The 19,812-nt window shown below is 53.4% G+C and overlaps 2 protein-coding genes across 2 annotated transcripts; both read right to left on the bottom strand.

Moving 5' to 3' along the window:
• Positions 1-850: 850 nt before the first annotated feature.
• Positions 851-8,040, bottom strand: LOC137865561 (BPI fold-containing family B member 3-like). The gene is made up of 16 exons (XM_068700697.1): positions 7,900-8,040; positions 6,798-6,924; positions 5,811-6,669; positions 5,371-5,475; positions 5,121-5,261; positions 4,739-4,802; positions 4,304-4,364; positions 3,832-3,923; positions 3,064-3,246; positions 2,919-2,972; positions 2,629-2,799; positions 2,194-2,261; positions 1,885-1,927; positions 1,577-1,640; positions 1,387-1,463; positions 851-1,218 (listed from the first exon to the last, which is right to left on the bottom strand). The coding sequence occupies exons 1-16, from the start codon at positions 8,026-8,028 to the stop codon at positions 1,180-1,182; spliced, it is 2,277 nt and encodes a 758-aa protein (XP_068556798.1). The 5' UTR covers positions 8,029-8,040; the 3' UTR covers positions 851-1,179.
• A 3-nt stretch (positions 8,041-8,043) lies between these two features.
• Positions 8,044-18,245, bottom strand: BPIFB6 (BPI fold containing family B member 6). Its single transcript, XM_068700698.1, has 15 exons — positions 18,079-18,245; positions 17,842-17,941; positions 17,132-17,236; positions 16,869-17,015; positions 16,272-16,335; positions 15,832-15,892; positions 15,606-15,697; positions 14,851-15,027; positions 14,215-14,268; positions 13,730-13,900; positions 13,459-13,526; positions 13,076-13,121; positions 12,280-12,343; positions 11,526-11,602; positions 8,044-11,433 (listed from the first exon to the last, which is right to left on the bottom strand). Exons 1-15 carry the CDS (start codon positions 18,185-18,187, stop codon positions 11,395-11,397), a joined length of 1,374 nt encoding a protein of 457 aa, XP_068556799.1. The 5' UTR covers positions 18,188-18,245; the 3' UTR covers positions 8,044-11,394.
• Positions 18,246-19,812: the final 1,567 nt, after the last annotated feature.

The following is a 19,812-nucleotide window of genomic DNA, read 5'->3' as shown; positions in this document are numbered from 1 at the left end:
GTTGTGTTCCTGCAGCCCCAGGAAAGTCCCTTCAGGGTGAGAAATGCAGATCGGGTGTCAGCCCATGGATCATAAGGGTGCCTTTGTCCCGGTGTCTTGAGCAGTTAATACCTTTGTGAGATAAAATATATTGCTAAGATCCCAGATAAAACTGTCCAGTGCATCTTACACAACAAGGGGAAAAAACATCCCTAAACAAGGCAGCAGGAAGGTGTAAGCTCAGTGCCTGACTCCGTACAGACCCTAATACAAGAGGCACTGCTGGGCACATCAGCTCTCTGCCTTCCAGGTCGAGCACTGGATGCTCTTTCCTGGCCCATCTGTCCCTTGCTGTGGCTCTCCCTGCTCAGTTATCGAGCAGAAGGCTCAGCCCCGTTCCTGTGCCTTGCTGGTGGTCCCCACACTGCTCCAGGGAGGCTGCACTGGTCTGGAGCTGCCTCTGCAATGCAGCCCCAGGGTGCTGGGGTGTGGGGAGGGAGCTGTGTGTGTGGCTGGGGCTGGGGCTCTGGCTCCTGAAAAGCAGGGAGATTTCCAGAAAAACAGGAAAATTTGGGAGAGGGGGACACAGCTGGTTCCTGGTGGTGGCAATCGGGAGGACACGGTGGTGGCTCTGTGCAGCCACACATGGTTTTTTGTACATGGCTTCACAGCTGGAGCCACGGCCAGAGCTGCACAAGTGCTTTCTGCTAGGTAGCAGCTTATGGGATTATTGGCTCTGGGTACGGCCTCCTCGCTGAGCTGCGTGGCCTTTCCATGTGCCCTATGGTGTAGGGGCACTGCAGGGACAAATGGATCCTGGCAGCTGGAAACCCACAGCCGAAGAACATTCAGAGAGAGAAGTATTGAGGCAGTGAAGGATTTTATTGGAAGAGGAATTTGAGAGCAACATTTGTGCCTGAACAGGGGCTCTGGTTCCAGACTTAGGGTGTTAGAATTGGCCACAGAAAATGCCCCCTTATATCCATCAGCCGAGCACCTTCTCCATACCCCCATGTGGGCTATAGCAGGACGGATGGACCAGAAACATCCCTCCCTATGGGCCACGGCAATAACACATGACAATACTCAAGAGAAAATAAAGACGAAGCAATTAGGGACGACCAGGGCTCTCCAGGCTCACGGGGAATTATCTGCCTCATCCCAAGACCAAGGGCAAGGTTTTGCTGAGATAAGCTGGTTTTAGAGCACTCTAGGCTTCTGGTTGATCACAAAGGTGTTCTGCCAGGAAGAAGCACAAAAACGATTCAGTTTTGTCAGCTGGGTTTTCTCCAGCTCTTCCCCATATCCTGCAGGGGAAGCCCCTAAAAGCGAGCAGCAGCTCCTCGGGAAGGGGCCCCTCATCCTGCACCCCCCTGGGAAAGCAATGCTGGGAAAAGAGAGCCTTACATCAGCGATGTCCACCTGGCTGTTCTCGAAGTTGGTGTTGAGGATGTTGGGCAGAGGGATCCCTGCACTCACGGCACCTGCAAGACCAAGAGAGCGGCTGGCTGCAGGCAAAGCCCCCAAAGCAGCCAGCAGGGGAGGGGGCCGGGATTCAGGCTGGGTGTGGAAGGGGAGGGCTCGGCCCCCGCCGTACTGTTAATGGCAGGCACGTATGCAGCTGTGAGGACATCCGTCACCCATCCTTCAAGCCGGGAGGCCTGCAGAGGGAGGAGGCACAAGTCAGTACCCGAGGGAAATGACAATTTGGGGGTGAAGGCTGAGCACTGGCAGCTTTATGAGCTAAGCTCTGTGGGCGCAGGATGCCTGGGGCTGGGACACGCGGATGCCAGGAAGCTTCCTACAGCAAAGCCCCTCCAGCCAACAAATGTCGGTGTCCCTGCCCTACAAATAGCTCCTGGTCAACAAATCACTTGCTGCAGCATGACCATCGCAAGCACTTACATTGATAGGGCCAATTTGTGAGGATGCCAGTCTCAGTTTGACTCTACAAAAGATAAAAACAAAAAGATAAAAACAATTAAGAGCAGCCCTCATCACTTTCTGAGCAGTGCCCAGACCCTTTTTGCTCCAGAATTTGTCCTGTCCATACAAATACACAAAAACTCTCTCATTACTTCAGGCATGCTCTTCATCTGAGGTCGGTGCCGGGGGAAGCCCTGAAGCCCCCAGAAGCTTCACATTTCTCCCACCCCTCTCTCGTGCTTCCCGTTAGCCACCAGCAGAGCCCCCCCCTGCCGAGCTGGGCCCTACCTGTCGATGGCCAGGGAGGTGCGCAGCTTGCCGCTGGCCACGGAGGGGGTGATGTTCAGACCGATGTCCTGGAATTGCAACAACAGAAGAAATGAAGTTATTTCCCAGCACAGCTCCCCGAGACTGGAAATAAAACATGGAATATTTATAAATAACCCAGATGGTGAAAAAACACCCATCTGTGTCTAGAAATAGCATTTTTCAGACAGATGGTGCCACGGATCTGTCCCCTTGGGATTTGGAATTCCCATCTTTTTGAATTTATTTAATTTTTTACTTAAACGTATTCAATTAATTTTTGAATTATTCATCAAATGTTTCACCTGCGTGTGGTTACAAGCACATTAAAAGGCCATTTTCAAGACGTGGGGCATCAAAGGGCACGGGTGCTGCCGCAGGGAGCAGCCCCACACCATCCCCCTGCCTCACGCTCACCGAGTCCAGGCTGAAGAGGGTCTGCACGGGGAAGCCTGGGCGCCGTGTCACGACGTCGATGGTGTCTTGGAGGGTGGCCGTGGCTTTCCCATCCCGCAGGGACACCTGTGGCACATCGGCCGGCCGCACACGCAGTGCCAGCGGCAGCGACCCAGGGACCACAGTGGAGAGCTGTGCAGGGAGAGGAGCCATCAGGGCCAGCAGCCTTGGCGTGGCCAGGGGGGGTTAGGGACAAATGCATGCAATGCATCTATTTTATCCCCTGCATTACATGGTGCGAGGTGGCTGACCTGAGGGAAGGCTGAGATGAGGGCCGAGGTGGACAGCGGGATGCTACTGGGTACCTGTGGGAACAGCACCCGCGGGGTCAGCAGCCGGCAGGGTTCTGCAGGAGCCTCTGCCAGGCTCACCTACACCCCGTGAGCCCCAACCCACCGCTGAGCTGGTGATGTCCAGGTTGAAGGCTCCCTGCTTCTGGGCCAGCCCCAGCACGGCGCCCAGCACGTCCTGCGAGAGCCCCACCTGCACCCCGCGGCCGGTGGTTGGCAGCAGGGTGACAGGCGATGACAGCCCGCGCACGGGCTCCACCACGTTGCCTGCCGCGTCCCTGAGGAGGAGCTGCAGGGGAAAAAACAGGGGCAGGAGGTTGGCATCAGAGGGGCTGCCAGGCTCCCTGCCCACCTGCGCCATCAATTGATGCTTTGTTAACTGTAGAGCTGCTTTCGGCTGCCCTGGCACAGGCAACGGAAGCATTTGCTGGAGCTCCCCACTCCAAGCACTGTGACATCTCCTGATGAGTAAGACACGTTGCCAATATTTTTGGCATGATTATAACCCCCATTAATTATACACCAAACTTTTTTAAACCACTTACAAATGAAACCTTTTTGTAAGTGGTGACCTACTGCTCCTGTATGAAATGCTAATGTTGGGCTTTTCTGATTAACAACTGTGCGAGTGTTGTAATTATGCTTAATTAGCCAGTGTCAAGCCGGTCTGACTCATGCTGTCCTCCAGGGTCAGCAAGGAGAGAATAAGGCAGAGACCCGGCAGCGGCACAGGCACAGACCTGGCCGGGCCCCACGCAGCAGCGCTCGGTGAATGTGCTCAGACAGCTGGAAACAGGCAGTCCTGCACAAGCAGCCACCCCATTTGGATGAACCACCCAAACCTGCTGATTTGAAGGCATTTGGCAGCACTCACGTTTAGATCCAGCTGGATGGACTTGTCGCCGATGATGGGAAGGGAGGACAGGGTGTACTGGAGATCGCCCAGGGCCCCCAGTGGGAGCACAGCTGTGAGACACAGGGAGGAGAGCTCCTAAGCTGCAAGGAGAGGAACTAATCCCAAATACCACGGTCCCAAAAGATATCTGAGCTGTGGGTGGCCCCTGCTCACAGCATTCCCAGCCGGACAAGGGGCTGGCAAGCACTGTTCTGCAGCAAAACTCTTGTTTCCAAAAGCTATGGGTCCTGAAGTGGCTTTTTTGCAGGAAACATTGCCTGCTGCTGCTCTGGGGGCAAGGGAGGTTGAATGCTGTGCTTGAATGGAGAGTCGTGTTTTCAAAAAGTTGTTAAAACATTTGTATGTGCCCAGCGCAAGGAAAACAAACCCTAAGAGCAGGGCAGACCCGAGGAGGGGCACGCGGACAGGAGGAAGGGACCGCAGCACTTACAAGTCACGGAGCCAAGCAGCGAGTTCACAACTCCCAGCACGGTGTCGACGACAGGGCACAGCTGGGGAGGCAGAGAGAGGTCAGGACCCCGGGGCACCCAGAAAAGCCTCTGTGCACGGCATCACCGGGGCTAAAAGCTCCTTAGCTCCCTCCCTGCCTGCCCTGGGCTGCTGCTGGGGGGCCCTGATGCAGGGCTCAGCATCGCCACACGCCTGCTGCACCAGGTTGGGATTCACTGCCAGGGCGAGACCCTCCACTCGTGCAGGCGGGGTGCCCGTTACACGAGCACATTTCTCAGAAATGCACTTGCCCACAGAGCCTTGGCCATGGTGGCAGGGCTGGGTGGGTGACCTGGTGAGGCTGCAGCTGTGCAAACAGCCCCGTCCTGGTGCCCGGCCACCCGCAGCATGCTGCTGCCACTGCTCGTGCACTTACCAGCCCGGGCAGGACACCGCCGAGGACGCTCTTTAAGGTTTTCTCCACAAGTGGCACTTTGGGTCTGGGTAACAGGCAAAGAGGAAACAAAATGTGAAATAGATGAGCAGCTGGAAAATAAATGTACTTCACACAAGAGAAACATGAGGCCTGGCACTGTTCAGGGCTGTACGTCAGTGCCAGAATGTCATCAAAACCAAGCACCCCCAAACCAGGCCCAATGCCAGAACTGCAGCACAACCTTGCAATATGATTTCTCAAGCTAAAACTTAAAAAAAAAAAACACTTCATCTGGTGCGTCATGCACTCTTTGATGGTCAATAGTGCAAAGGTTTCTCACAGCTGCGTCAGTGACGAGCACTTTGCTCACATGCAGACCTACCCAACACGGATGTTGACGTCTCCGAGAAGAGTCTTGCAGTTTTCAACGACCAGCTTGAGAGCCCCCGACTTGTCCTGGACCAGCCGGACTCTCGCTGTGATGTTTGCTTCCACCTGGAGCTGGAGCAGTCCACCCGCTGCGCTGCACAGCCCAAGGAGGACACACATCTCAGAGGGTTTTCTATCCATCTGTTTTCCGAAGAGGTGGTGAACCCCTGCCCTGAGCTGTGCCCCCGACAGATGCCACTTACCCATTGCCATCTACCAGCAGCTGGGTGTAGATATTCAGCTGGAGCCCAACGCCTGGCAGGAAGCCCAGGGTTATTTTGGGGAGGGTGATGTTCACAATTTTCAGCCTGGAGAGTCGAAACAAGGAAAGTCAGTCAGTAGCGCTTTGCTGGGATCCCCTTGGCCCCCGGTGCTGTGGCCAGTCGCTGAGCCATGGTCTTGGGGTCCTCTGCACCCTGAGCCCGCAGGGCTCCCATCCAGCCAGGGCCAGCCTGCAGCGGGCACGAGGCACCCTTGAGGTAGGGGGCACACACAAACTCCCAACAGCTGAACCCTTATGAAGCTGCCCCAAGGATGGGAAGGAGGGGACGGTGAGCCCACACCACAAGCTTCTCTCCCCAGCATTGCCCAGACCACGCACAGAGGGCTGCTCGGGGGACACGCGTCTCCCACTCTCACTCACCCTGTGAGCCCTTGGATGGTGCCCAGCAGACCGTTCTTGCCAAGGAGCCCTCCTTCAGGAGACGTGCCTTGGCCGCGCTGACCACGTCCACCGAGGAGACCACTGCCACCAAGGAGACCACCTGCAATACCGTTGCTGCCAACAAGGCCTCCAACTGCTCCGTCACCACCAAGGACACCAGCAAGAGGATCATCACCAAGGAGACCACCAACGGGCCCTTTGCCACCAAGGAGACCACCTGCAAGAGAATCTTCGCCAAGGAGACCACCTGCAAGACCACCATTGCCACCAAGGGCACCACCAACAAGTCCATCACCACCAAGGGCACCACCAACGAGTCCATCACCACCAAGGGCACCACCAAGAAGTCCATCACCACCAAGGAGACCACCAACGGCCCCTTTGCCACCAAGGAGACCACCAACGGGTCCTTTGTCACCAAGGAGGCCACCAACAAGTCCATTACCACCAAGGGCACCACCAACAAGTCCATCACCACCAAGGGCACCACCAAGAAGTCCATCACCACCAAGGAGACCACCAACGGCCCCTTTGCCACCAAGGAGACCACCAACAAGTCCATCACCACCAAGGAGACCACCAACGGGTCCTTTGTCACCAAGAAGACCACCAACAAGTCCATCACCGCCAAGGAGACCACCAACGGGTCCTTTGTCACCAAGAAGACCACCAACAAGTCCATCACCACCAAGGAGACCACCAACAAGGCCGTCTTCACCAAGGAGACCTCCAACAAGTCCATCGCCTCCAAGCAGACCGCCAACAAGACCACCGCCACCAAGGAGACCACCCAGGAGCCCTTCGAGAAGGTTGCCGTTGCCTAGTGACCCTGTAATGGCTGAAGAAACGGTTGAGAGGTCACTGTGAGCCATGCTGACCCCAGCACACGAACATGCTGTGTCAGCCTGGCAGAAAGAGCAGAAGTGGTCTCAAAACAGAAAAATCCTGTCTCTTCCAAACACCTACCGCCTTCTAGCACATCTTTATCCACCCTGGCAGACACCGAGGCACTTCCAGCAAGTCCTTGCGAAGGGGTCAGCAGGCCGCAGAGGAGGAAAACCACACAGAACTTGAACATCTTCGGTTCTGATAACTGCGGAAAGCAATTGGCATCAGTGCAATGCTGGAACAGGGAGCACAGAGCAGTGGCTGGAGGAAGGAGGAGGAAGAAGGAAAGGAGAGGCTCGCAGGGAAGACAAAATCAGAGAGGAAGCTGTGGGCAGCTCTCCCTCCTCTCCACCGCACCAGTGGGCACAGGACGGTCCTGACAGCACTTCCCTGCAGGAGCAACCACAGCCCCAGCAGCAGCTGCTGCAAAGACCATCACGGCAGCCAAATGAAGAGGAGGAAGCTGCTCAGATGGTCCTGCTTGAAGCCCCCAGCACTGGTCAGCGTGTTGTTACTGACCGGGAATGTCACAGAAAGAAAAGCAGCAGCAGCACACAGACAAATGCACCGGCACGTCTGGTGGGGAAAGCATCTCCTTGTCTGAGTGTCAGGATCTATCACAAACATCATGTATCTGAGGCTTGCCTCTGCATAAAAGCACCTTTTCCAAGAATCACACGAAGAAGGAAATCATTTTAAAAGTTTCAGCGCCATTGAAATATTTTGGGGGATCTACAACTTGAAGCATTTTTATAAAACCGTAATGAACTTCATTGCCCCGAATCTATTTAAATGTAAATAGCACATCAAAAAGGATCAAAGCAAATGTGAAAGGTGTAATTCACCTTAGGTAAAAATGCTATCTTGGACACTAGAATTATACCATAAGTAATTAATCTGGTAACTGTTTACGAAAATCACAAAATACCCTTTCTGTTTCAAGGACTGCCAATACAATGAACATGCACGTCTGTTCCTCAGAAACTCGCAGTGAAGGCTGCCTCACATTTTGCTTGTTAGAGCATAATTCAGTCAGGCAGCAGGCAAGAATAATGGTTTTTGTTAAAAGAAAAAAAAAAATAGTCACAAGCTGACATCAAGGCTTTGCCTTTGGGAGGCACTCAGATTTGCAGAAGCAGAAGCTCAGAACATGCTTTTTGAGGAATAGTTTTGCTCTTACCTGACCGATCTCTTCGGTGTACGGATCTTTCCGTCCAATGTCCCTGCCTTCTGAAGATGCCCCACAGCACGCATCCTTATATACAGATCTTCTCACCAGGAATGAGGCAAATGATGTCATGGAGGACATCCAGAAGAATTAGTGGGGAGCAAAACAAACAATATATGGTTTCTGGTGACTTCTACTGCAAATATTTCCTTATAGATACTAGGAGTTGGGTAAATCATTGAGCAATGACTAATATGTGTAGCGGCAGAGGTCAGCCCAGCCCTGGGTGCCAGTCCTCATGGATGTGCACACAACCGCTGCCTCGGTTCATACGTTATGGGTTGGGGCTTGGTCTCTGTCCCATGAGCCCTGCATCAAGATGTAGACATGGCTGAAAAGTCGTGTCCTCATAAAATGCTACTTTTTTTCTGAATGAAATTAAAGCCTTGACTGAAAAATGTGTCAAAATGCCAGCTGCCCCCACCACCAAGTCCTGGTGCAGTTCTCTGTGCTGTGTTATTGAGGAGGTCAGAAGGTGGGATGTGCTGCCATGGGAGAAACTGCTCAAAGGGTAACGCTATCGACTGCAAAGCCAGGGAGCTCCCAAGCTGGAACTGGTGGGCTCAGAATTGTTTTGAGTCCTGGAGGAAATGTTGATCCAGGATGGGCATACCAAGAGAGGTGGTCTCTGTGGCTGCACTATCCCAGGCAACAAATGTGCTGCAGGAGAGGAACAGCCGAGCACCTGCCCGGGGTCTTCACCCTCCATCTAGGCCTGCATGCCCTCAGATTTCTGGAAAGGTTTTTGGAATCGTGCTGAAAAACCGCATCCCACCTCATCACGCCTCATTTACTGCCAATTAATTTACTGCTGCAGGCAGTAGGAAAGGAGAACAAATTCTGGTGAGCCAATGCATCATGTGCATCCACAGGCACTGGCTCTCTCCTTCTCCCCTCGGTCCTGGTCCCAGCACCACACAGGTGCATGGAGCTGCTGCCTCAGCCTGCACCAAAAAAAGCAGACTTTGGGGCAGGAAAAGGAAAGCCATCCTCTGGGGCCGCAGCCCCAGCGCAGCCCCCCGTGTGGGCACGCACCATGCAACCTGTCCCTGGTGGAGGAGAGGACACGATGGCCAGCCAAGGGGGCAGCTGTGAACTATTCACTCTGCTGTCATGATGATTAATGGCAGGGGTAGATGGGCTGCTCCCCAGCTCGGAGGAATAATAGCCCAGAAAAATGCTTGCTCGGAGTTAATACTTTCTGCAAACTTGGAAATAAGTATTTCCAGGAGATTAGCCAGCTTTTGTCACACATTAATTCCAGCTTTAAAAAATATCTTAGCTGAAGGCCAAGGAAGGGATGACAAAGGTGCCAAAGTACTTACAGAGTTGTCACTCTCCTGCAACCTGATCAGTCAGGCACCCCCGGAGCACAAAGCTTTGCTGTCACTGCTAGATCGTGGCATTTGATAAGATGGAAGAGGGTGTTAACAAGATGGTATTATGTTATCATCCCTCCTGAACCACTTCATCCTTTGGGCAATCAATCACTATACGAAACCTGACTGACCATAAAGAAAGCCCTGCTGATGGTCGGCACACAGTAACGGGGCATTTTGGCACTGCAGAGAATAGCTCCTGAGCAGTGACCTTTTAGGCATGACTGTAACTTGGCTTCTCACCCGCTGTCACTGAATGAAGAGGTCTCTGACAACCAAATATTTCAGATAAACCAAAGCAGATTCCCATAAAGAGAATCACAGCTCAAGGTCCAGCTCTCACTAAAGCAACTTGGAAAGCCCAAAGAACCCGAGGCCAAATCAGCGCGTGAAGACACACAGACTGCATCAGAACGGGCTTGTTCAAAAGAAGAATGGGAGCAATGAGAGCAGCTACGTCTTTGACAGTTGTATCACCGAGGAATTGAGACGTAAGGACAGGCTGTACCAGGGACACAGCACCAAGTAGGATTAAGGATCTTGGCATTAACAAGAGGGGTAGACAATTCCTGAGCATGGGTGAAATAATGATTGATTATTGGTGAATTGGCTATTGGGACTGCATCTGCTCTGGGAGCGACAATTGGAGCTGGGGGAGTGGTGCCTCGCACATGGGGCACCCCTGGCTGCCAGGGCAAGAGGCAGAGCCCCCCCCTCACACCTTCACCCTTCTGGCCACAGCAGCAACACAAAATGGAGAGCTCTGCTTCAGGAAGCAGCCCCCTGGGTTCTGCTTCCCCGTACCAACAGCAGCGACCACACAAGGCTCTGCTGGGGGACTGGGGCCGGGGTCCCTACAGCCCCGGCACGTGGTGCTGACCTCTGTGTGCATCCAAAATCTGTGCCTGGAGCAGCTGTCCCGGGGCATTAAATGCCAGCTATGTGATAGCACGGCTTGGCAGCGTGGTTAAGTGTTTCATGAAAAATTAAATAGGCACCACCTGAGATTTCCAGCTTTTGTTTCTCCTAGGAGGGCTGCATACAGATATTGTGATTCTTATTTCTCCTTCTCAGAGGAGCTCCAACCCAAACTGTTCAATTCTTTATTAGCTAAAGCAAGAACAATGAGGAAAATCTTTTTTAAAAATGCTTGGCATTGGCAGTGCTTGCACGGCAATGAGGAGGGAAGGCATCATAAACACCAGTCCTCACAGGGAGCTGGCTTTATGACTGCTCTCCTCATTGCTTAGAGCCTCTCACAAAGACAATTCCTTACGAGCAGTACAGAGCAAACGCCTGCTGTGTCTGGCAGCACACACAAGAAAACAAATGGGGTTTTCATAGCCTGCCTCACAGTGAGATTTTCTTGAGGACAATTTCTTAAAAACACAATGATCTTTTCAAAGATAACCTTAATCCTACACCAGCTACCTGTCACCAGGAAAAAATGTTCGATTCACGTTGGTTCAATGAAATGAGGATCAAAGCTGTTTATTGGCGTACTAATGACACGTAATTATCCAGCAATCAGTGAACTATATGTTTGGGATCAATATCCGCAATGCAGCCAATAAACCATGATACGAGGCACTTCTGAAATATTAAAAAACACCGGGAGATATCCAAACGTGCTTCCCTGACTAGTTCCAAAATGCGCAACCCCATGCATGCGGCTGCAGACACAAACCCCTCCTGTCACAGCAGGGGTATACACCCCTGGGAACCCTTCTTCCCCCCTCCCAGGGGAGATGTGGGTTCCGCAGCCCCCCATCGCCCCAATGCCTGTGACATTTTTGTTACAGACGTGATCAATTCAGGGGCCAGCTCTTTGCAGAAATGCGACCTCAGCGAAGACGTGCCCGGCTGGCTCCTCTGAATGCACAGCAGGCCAGAGTCCCGTCACTGCGTGATCCGCTCTTTTAATTTTAGCTCAGGAGGGAAAATGTTGAGAAGTCAAGCAAAGAGGAAGAAGCGCCCCAGGAAAGCCACCACCCTCGCCGTTCCCTCTGCCCCCCGCTCCGGCTCAGTCGCGCAGCAGCAGCCGGGTGCAGCCGTCCCTCCCCGTGCGTCAGATCTCCGTGACAGGCACATCCAGCACGAGCCCATTCTGCAGATTTAAAAAGAAAAAAGCACGGGGGCAGGACTCAGAGTCACCCTGCTGGGTGGGGATGATCAGGGATCCCTGGTGCCCGTGCCTACCTGCAGCTGGCTGACCTCTGCCCACCGGTATTGGGTGCCCAGCAGTGGGGGCAGCGGGACCCCTCCTCGCAGCACCCCTGCAACCAGCGGGGAGGCGTCAGGGGGTCCCAGCCCCACCACCCCTGTGCCCGCTGTGGGCTCTGCAGGAGGTTTGGGGAGCACTCAGAAGGAAAGCACGCAGGACTGGCACCCTGGCCTGTGTACATTAGCATGAATAAAATCTCGTCCTTCGTCATGCTTTCCATATGAGTTAAGCAGATAAACTGGTGTTCTAGGGTGGGCATTTTAATGACGCCTTGGCATGGCAAAGAGGGACGAGTCGTTTTTTGGAGACTTCAGAACAGTTAGGAGAACTGTTCCCAGTTTTGCCTGACAAGTGGCTTTGAGTTTCAGAACAGCAGCAACACTCAGGGAGGTGTCAGAGAGGAAGCCCGCAGACCCTGCTGGAGCTGCCCGTGGGGCCCAGCTCTCCCATCTGCCCAGGAGGGGCCGTGCCGAGCCCCCAGCCCGTCCCCAGCTCCGGCTGCATGCCCCGCAGCTGCACAATGACAGGCCAGCAATTTTCCTGGGCACCGTTACTCACTGCCACCGAGGGCAGGAGAAGTATGCAAGGTCAGCCAGTCAATGCCATTTCCAAGAAAAAAAAAAGAAAAAAAAAAAAAAAAAAGATAACAACAAGCTATAGGAAAAGAAATGAGAGCTATTTTCCCTGTGCAGAAAGCGAATCCTCAGATGAAGCCATAGCCGTGCTTACTGTTGATGGATGGCACGTAGGCCACATGAATAATGTCTGCGAGAACTCTGTTCAGCGGCAGCTCCTGAAACACAGAGGGGTGATGTACATAGCCCATCGTTCTGCATGCCAGCAGCCATGCCTGTCAGGCTCACTTCCATTAATTCATCCAGCGCGGCCCCAAATCACAGGAAAATTGCACAGGTCCCTCCGCTACCCCAAGACAAATGGGAACATTTGAAAAATTCTAAATTTCAGTGAAAGCTGCCAAAAATGAAAGCCTTCCCCTGCGCCAGCAGCAGCATGGGCACTCAGGGCAGTGCCACCGCTGCTGCAGGTGCCTCCTCACTGCCTAAAGGTTACCCAGCCCTGCGGACAGACGGACAGACAGACAGACCTTGCCCACAGGTCCTGAGGCTCTCACCCTGCTGCATGGCTCTGCTGCTGTGTTGGGATTTGGAGACTTGAACATTGAGCACACGTGGCATGAGGGCAGAGCAGGCGGCGGGCAGTTATTTATGGCCCAAACCCTCCCAGGAATTCGCAGAGTGCATTACGAACAGGGACGCCCCCCAGAGCATTTGTGTTTGTGGGCAAGCAGTTTGGGCAGTTTATCTGTCATTTACAACACCTTCCTTTAAATGTTGATCCTTGGCATTCAGTTTGACCTTGTTTAGTGTTTTAATGAGTCTGTTTTTGATATGAAAGGAACGGGACCAGGCTCCAAGGACTGAATTCCTACCCAAGCCCACCAGCACTGAGCCCCATGGAGGAGATCTCAGCACTGCCTTTGTCCCACACCCACCACAGAACTCACATCAAATGTGCCGATGGAGGAGGACACCAAGGCCACCTGGGACAAGCTGTGGGAAGAGAAATTGCTGGGGATCACAGCCTGCAGCCCCCCCGCCACCCACAGCAATCCTGCCCTGCACCCAGCACCCAGCTCGCCAGCCCCCCGAGCTGTTCGGCTGGAGCCTGAACTTCAACTCTTCAGAGTGAAGACCCCAGCTGGGTTTCAGTTCAGCTGCATTATGTCATGCTGAACCTTTTTCTTTCTTTTTAAATAGCTGTTAGTATAAACTGCAATAAACTCATGCAGAGAGATGGAAATGCACATGTGGCACGTGCGGGCTCTCCAGCAGCCCGGGACTGTCCCTGTGCTCGTGGTGGCACTGGGAAGAGCCCAGCAGCTGTTACCTGTCCAGAGCAAGGGAGAGCTGCAGCCTCTCTTCCTCAACTGCAAACTGTGCTCTCAGGTCGGAGTGCTGCAGGGAGAAGAGGGGTGCAGGTCTTCCAGCAGGACAAAGTGTGCAGCCGAGCAGGTCCCCGGCGGCTGCTCCAGGCCCTGACCCAGGGCCAGGCACTGCCCCGCAGCCCCTGCCCAATGTCCCACGCCCCCCGCTGCCGTCTGCTGGCTCGGGGCAGGGGCGACCACAGCCAGCACCAACTGCAAAAGGCTTCAGCTCACCACATCCAGGACAAAGAGGGATCCAAGATCGGAATCCGGGCTGGAAACCCAAAACTCGGCAGTGCTGAAGAGGTGCATAATGGTTTTGTTCGGGGTTATTGTCACCAGCGGTGGATTTGTTTCTCTCATTTCAATCACCAGCGGCTGTGATGGAGGCAGCACCATGGAAAGCTGGGGAGAGACAAACCAAAGGGTGACTTCCCCTTTCCTTTGCAGTTCATTGCTCTGAGGATTGTCCTGATGGCTGCTGAGCATCAGTAGCAGTCACCAAAGTCAATGGTAGCCAGGCAAGCAGGTCCTATTAGTCTTATTAATAACAATTTTGCTAATAAAATGAAAAAAAGCACCAGTTTGGTCTCGAGGAATAGGTTCTCAGGGAGTCCTTGTGATTGGCCACAGGGGGTGGATGGAAAACAGCATTACCTGCTGCTGTTAATAGCCTGAGATGACCCAAAGACCATTAGGATCAAGCAAAGTCCACCCACCTCTGGGATGAGGGCTCCAAGCGTGGTGGTCACCAGCGTGGGAAGCCCGAGGATCTGCTGAGGAAGCACAGAGGCAGGGACTGAAAGCACTCAGCTGGGGGGAGTTCAATACTGAGAAGTGAAGAGGGGCAGAGAGGCTGCAGAGCTCGGCGGCTGGAGGCTGCCACAGCCCCACGGTGTTTCGGGCTCACCCTGGCTGGTGCCCAGGACCTGCTGAGCCCTCGGGGCTACCGCAGGCACTGCGCTCCTCTGCTGTGGGCACCAGGCAGGGCACAGGGTGCTACCACTGCAGAAAATTTTGCAATGTCAATGTGCTGCCCTGTAAGGGTGTTCACGTTTGGTATCACGATCTTGTCATTGCCTGAGCCTAGCAGGATCTCGGATGCTGTTGCTGGACCTGCAGGAGCACCCTGAGGCCATGCATGAAGGATGTCCATAAATCCCTATAAACCAGGGACTCCATAAAACACAGACAGAACAAACTACTGATAATCCCTTTCGTGTTCCCCAAATACACTTGTCTGCAGCCACCGACCAGTGCCAGAGAGTGATGAAAAGAGCATGGATCTGCCTTGGACGCAGGTACAGGTTTCTTTAGGGGTCCCTTGAGGAAAATCTCTGGCCCAAATTACCCACCATATTATTGCTGATGTTTAGGCTGAAGGACGCGTGCATAACAGAGAGCTCAGCACCCAAGAAGCCTGCAGACAGGATGAGCTGGGTAGCAGCCTCCCTCTTTGGTGGCAGGGAAGTAGGAGATGGCTGATCTGCTGGAAGGTCCACCTCCTCTCCCTCTTTTTTGTGGAGGATGGTCTGAAAGGACACGTAGAAGGAGCCATGTCAGAGAGTACAAGTCCATTTCCAGGATCTGTATTTGGACCACATCCAGGGTACTGGGTACTGGTCCAGGTACTGGATGCATCTCTCTGTAGCCTCAGCAATGAAAGAACAATAAAAGCTACAGAAAACGATGGACCAAGGAGGTGGCTGGGTGGTATGATGCAAACAGCACATACCTGCACCCCTTCCAAAGCCTCTGCTGCCAAAGGCTGAGTATCATAAAGTCATAGAACAGCTTGGGTTGGAAGGGAGCTCAAAGCTCACCCAGTTCCAACCCCCTGCCATGGGCAGGGATGTGCCACCCTCCAGATCAGGTTGCCCAGGGCCTCGTCCAACCTGGCCTTGAACACTTCCAGGGATGGGGCATCCACAGCTTCTCTGGGCAGCCTGTGCCAGTGCCTCACCTCCCTCAGGGTGAAGGATTTCCTCCTAACCTCTAATTTAAATCTCTCCTCTTTTAGTTTAAAGCCATTGAGAAGGACAACGCCTCCAAGCAAACAGGTGTCGGGAACATTGCCCCTCCAAGTTCCGGCTCTGGCAGCAGCACTCACCCTCAAATCCAGCTGTATGAAAGTTTCGCTCGTCACAGGTGGGTTCAGCAACGCGTATCGGATGGTACCAGCAGTGCCGAGAGGGATTGTGGCTGTGGGGAAGAAGGGGGGAGGCTCAGGCAGAGGCACCCACCCTGCGCCACGGCTCAGGAACAGCGGCCACATCACCAGTGCCACCTGTGGGTGCTGGATTCAGGTGTGGGTGGCTGGAGAGAGCACAACTTACAAGTCATGGTGGTGAATTTTGCATTCATGAGGTTGAGCACCGCGTCCACGGCCGGACACAGCTGGAGGGCAAGAAGAAAGCTGTGAGAGCACCTTGCACGGCCGCTCCTGTTGGAGCACAGCTTTGTGCCACCAGGCCAGCACAATCCCATTGGGACCCTCCAATTGTAAGCACCTAGACAAGGACTTGCCTCTGTTTTCTCTGTCCCTAGTTTAATTAGGTTATTTCAGGGTAAATCCGACTTTAAACTGCATTGCCCACCCTGGTGCTGGGCAGGGGAGCAGCGGGCTGCCAGCAGCCACGGCTCGAAGCGCTCCCTTTTACCTGCAGCTCCCCCGTACAGCACAACTGGGCAAACTGGCACTGAGCCGTGGAGAGGAGGAGCAGGAGGACAAGGAGGGGATGCTCAGGAAGCACGGGGCAGACCAGGCAGCACTTACCAGGCTGGGCAGCACTTTCTGAAGGCTGCTGTCCAGAAACTTGCTCACGACTTGGGGCAGCATGCTGGGCAGAGAGAACACATCAGCCAACACGGCTGCGAGGCACGGAGCAGTGACTACTTACTACAGACCAAACCGTAAACAGTCAAGTGCTAAAGAAACATGTCTGGGATGGATTAGGCCGAAACATGGCTCACATCCAATAAAAGGTATTTTCCCTTTTTACAAATCTTTTCTAATGCATTCCATCTTCTGGCTTTAAACAAAGCTGAAAGCTTCCACGCCTAGCAGAAGCTCGGTTATCTGAGGAGTACAGCACTCAAATGAGGACTTAGGCCAGAAATGAGCACTGTGTGCAATAACACAGATAGGGCCGGCCTGAATTTGTCCATAAAACATTTTGGTTTTCTTAGTGGGAAAAATAGGACCTTCGACGCATGAACACTTGTATTGAGAAGTGCTTGCGTTCTGTACGAGCCCATGCCCAGAGACTGAAAATCCCCGCTGAGCAGCACTGCTGCCTGCCCCGGGGGTACCACTGGCATCTGCCCGCAGCTGCTGCTGCCCCAGCAGGGCCCCAGCACACCCAGTGCTCACTTGCTGGGCAGATTGGTTTTGGCGCTGAGCAGGGCGATGCGGCAGCTCTTGGTGCTGAACCACGGGCAGCCCTGGGAGTCCTGCGCCAGCCGTGCGCTGGCGGTCAGGTTTGCTGCCACCTTGATTTCCATGTTTCCTCCTATAAAGCTGCACAGAATGAATCACAGTTAGCAGGGGATAAAACCTCCCGAAACGGCCGGCAGCGCGGGGCTGCCTGGCAAAGCCCTGCAGCAGCTGTCCCACGGGCATCCTTGCCCAGCCACCTTCTCCCAGCTATGGTCATCCGGACCAGCACGGCCATGAACAGCCCCACGCCTGGCGAGAGTGTCAGCGATATCTCCGGGGGACGGAGGTCTGTCACCTTCAGCCTGGGGGAAAACAGAGGAAAAGCACTGGGAAAGATCTGCCAGAGCAGACGGCCGGACCTGTAAGTCAAACCACTTCCTATTGGTATTATTGTCACCACCTTTAGTCCTCTGCTTCTTGTTCAAACTTTTTTATTAACATTTTAATCCACTTCTCAGTTCAGGAAGACGTTTCTTCATAACAAAAATATTGCAGTTTAATTTTGAAAAAGTGAAGCAAAACGTTAGGGCATTCAAAACAACGTTTTCACCCAGAGCCAACTTGCCTGACAGGGCCAGATCTGATCCCGCAGTGTTTCTGGGTTTCCTCAGGACATTATTCCCAAGAGCCAGCACCCACAGGTCCGAGAGCAACCCCCCAGCACCACAAGGCCACAGCAGCCAAGCCCAGCCAGCTCGGAAGCAGGACGTGCTTTATTGCCTTTAAGTTATAGTTTCTCTGTGTCTTTGCAGACACAACCATGCGGAAAATCACCAGCCTTAATACCACACTTGTTAGTGAGGAGTGATTTGTTTCTGCCTCCAGGCTAAAACTTCCAAACCTTCTGCTCTTGCTTTGTGATTTCCAGACTCAGCCTCCTGGTGAAACACCGCTGATTATCACTCACCTGGAGATGCCTTTGATGGGTTTCATGTTTGACTTTTTTTTTGTTGCTTCCTGCACCAGTTTCTGAAGAACATTGCTCTCATTCAGTGCAGTGGAGACCGCTGGAAAATTTGCACAAGACAAGGGGCTCAGCACAGAACCTCCAAGGAGGAGACAGGGCCCATGGCACAGGCTGGAGGCAGCCCTGGCTGCACGGACGGACAGACAGACAGACGTGCCCATGTGGCTGAGCACTTACCACGGTCGATTGTCCCAATATCCATCCTGAGGATGGCCCCCGGGCCACCGGCACTTTGTGACACTGCCAGCCAGCCACCAAGGAGCAAAAGGCACCAGATCCTTGGCATCTTCAGGCCTGGTACCGTTGCCTGGCTAAATGATGCACTGGCTTAATGGACAGAAAGAGACAATTAGCTGGAGACGGTTCCCAACAGCACGGCAAGGGCTAAATGCTGCACTCCTGCAGAAAGGATTGAGCAGAGCTCACTCCAGCCCAAGGGGACAGGAGCTGCAGCACAACCCTGGGACAGAAACCTCTGCGAGGAAGAGCGCGGTGGTCACCTCACCAGGACCTCCTCCAGCAGAGTGCTCCTGTAGGTTGTCCACACTGCGCCGATCTCCCAGAGAGAGTCAGGAAATGGCCTATATATACACAGCCCTGGCTGAGAAAAAAAAAAGGAAAAAAATAAATGGATTAAAGAGCTGGATAATTACTGTGATGTAAAACTAATCCCTCAGTGTTTCTGACATCTTCCAGTACAAATAATCTCACTAATAAATGTAAAAGTCCAGGTAAGTCCTTGAGCTGCAGGTATCAGGTGGATGTTCCCGGCACGTCTGAGGCCAGCTCTCTTGCTCAACAGCCTGGAAGAGCCTGCGGGAGCTTTGCCCTGAAAGAGTAAAACTGATCTGTTAATAACATGGTACAGACAGAAGGGGGGGGGGCAGGGGGAAAGTTGAGCCATGGAATAGTAAATTCTGCTCTTGGAGACGTGTGTGCAGTGTGACTGTCAGAACAAATCGCCCATGCTCCCCAGAGGTTCGTGGAGCCAGTGCAGGTGCCAAGGGAGGACCTGGGATTAGCTGGGGGAGGACCTGGGGGAGGTTGTGGCAATCCCAGTAACATTGGTGCTGATCTCTGCAGGTCTGAGCGAGGAGAGGAACAGCAAGAACAGCAACCTGAGCTGTCCCCGACATATCATGGGGAGGCTGCACATCCTCCAGACCATGCACAAACTGCACCACCTCTCCTGCGGGCCATCCACACATATCCTGGCCAGAGCCATCTCTGTATGCTCAGCTGCCCCTGCCAGCACCAGCCCCACAGGGATGTCTCACCCAGAGCCCACCCTGGTGGGATCCTGCAGCACCGAGAAATTTATTCCTTCTCTTCATTTCTGCATAAAATGTGTCAGAGGGCTTAATCTGTCATCACCTCCCCCTGTGATATACTTGGTGGCTCTGCTAAGCACAGACAGGGAGATTTACATCTTATCTAACAGGAGGGTAAGATTTATAGATAGCTCCTGTTTAAGAACCCATCATGCCAGAAAGACGCCTTTGTGCCGGTAACTTGATCAGTCACTGTGCTGTAAGTTGACATCTAATTAAGCCTCCCTGGGGACCATGAGGTCCAGAGCAGCTCTTCAGGAGGAGAAAATCCACATCTGAGTGCCACGGTGCCCTCTTGCCCCAACAGCTCATCTCCATTCTTGTACTTGAGTAAACGCTGATAACGTGCCACAGATAAATCTCAAGTACTGCTTCGAAAGAGCTGCTGGAATTACCTGCAATGGAACAAGGCTTAACTGGAGGCAATTCCAGCCACTGCTCTATAACACAGCAGTCTTCTTTCTTGCAGACTTTTCTTTCTGCCCACCTTCCTCCCAATGTCTGGAATCACCCCCGCAGCCCCTGGCAGCACACTGGAAGTCGCAAACTTCTCCCAGGATTTACTTTTCTGAACACATTT

Source organism: Anas acuta, chromosome 16 (genome assembly GCF_963932015.1).
Source record: "Anas acuta chromosome 16, bAnaAcu1.1, whole genome shotgun sequence".
NCBI classification, from domain to species: Eukaryota; Metazoa; Chordata; class Aves; order Anseriformes; family Anatidae; genus Anas; species Anas acuta.
Note: the sequence above shows the minus strand (reverse complement) of the source record. Positions and strands in the feature narration are given on the sequence as shown.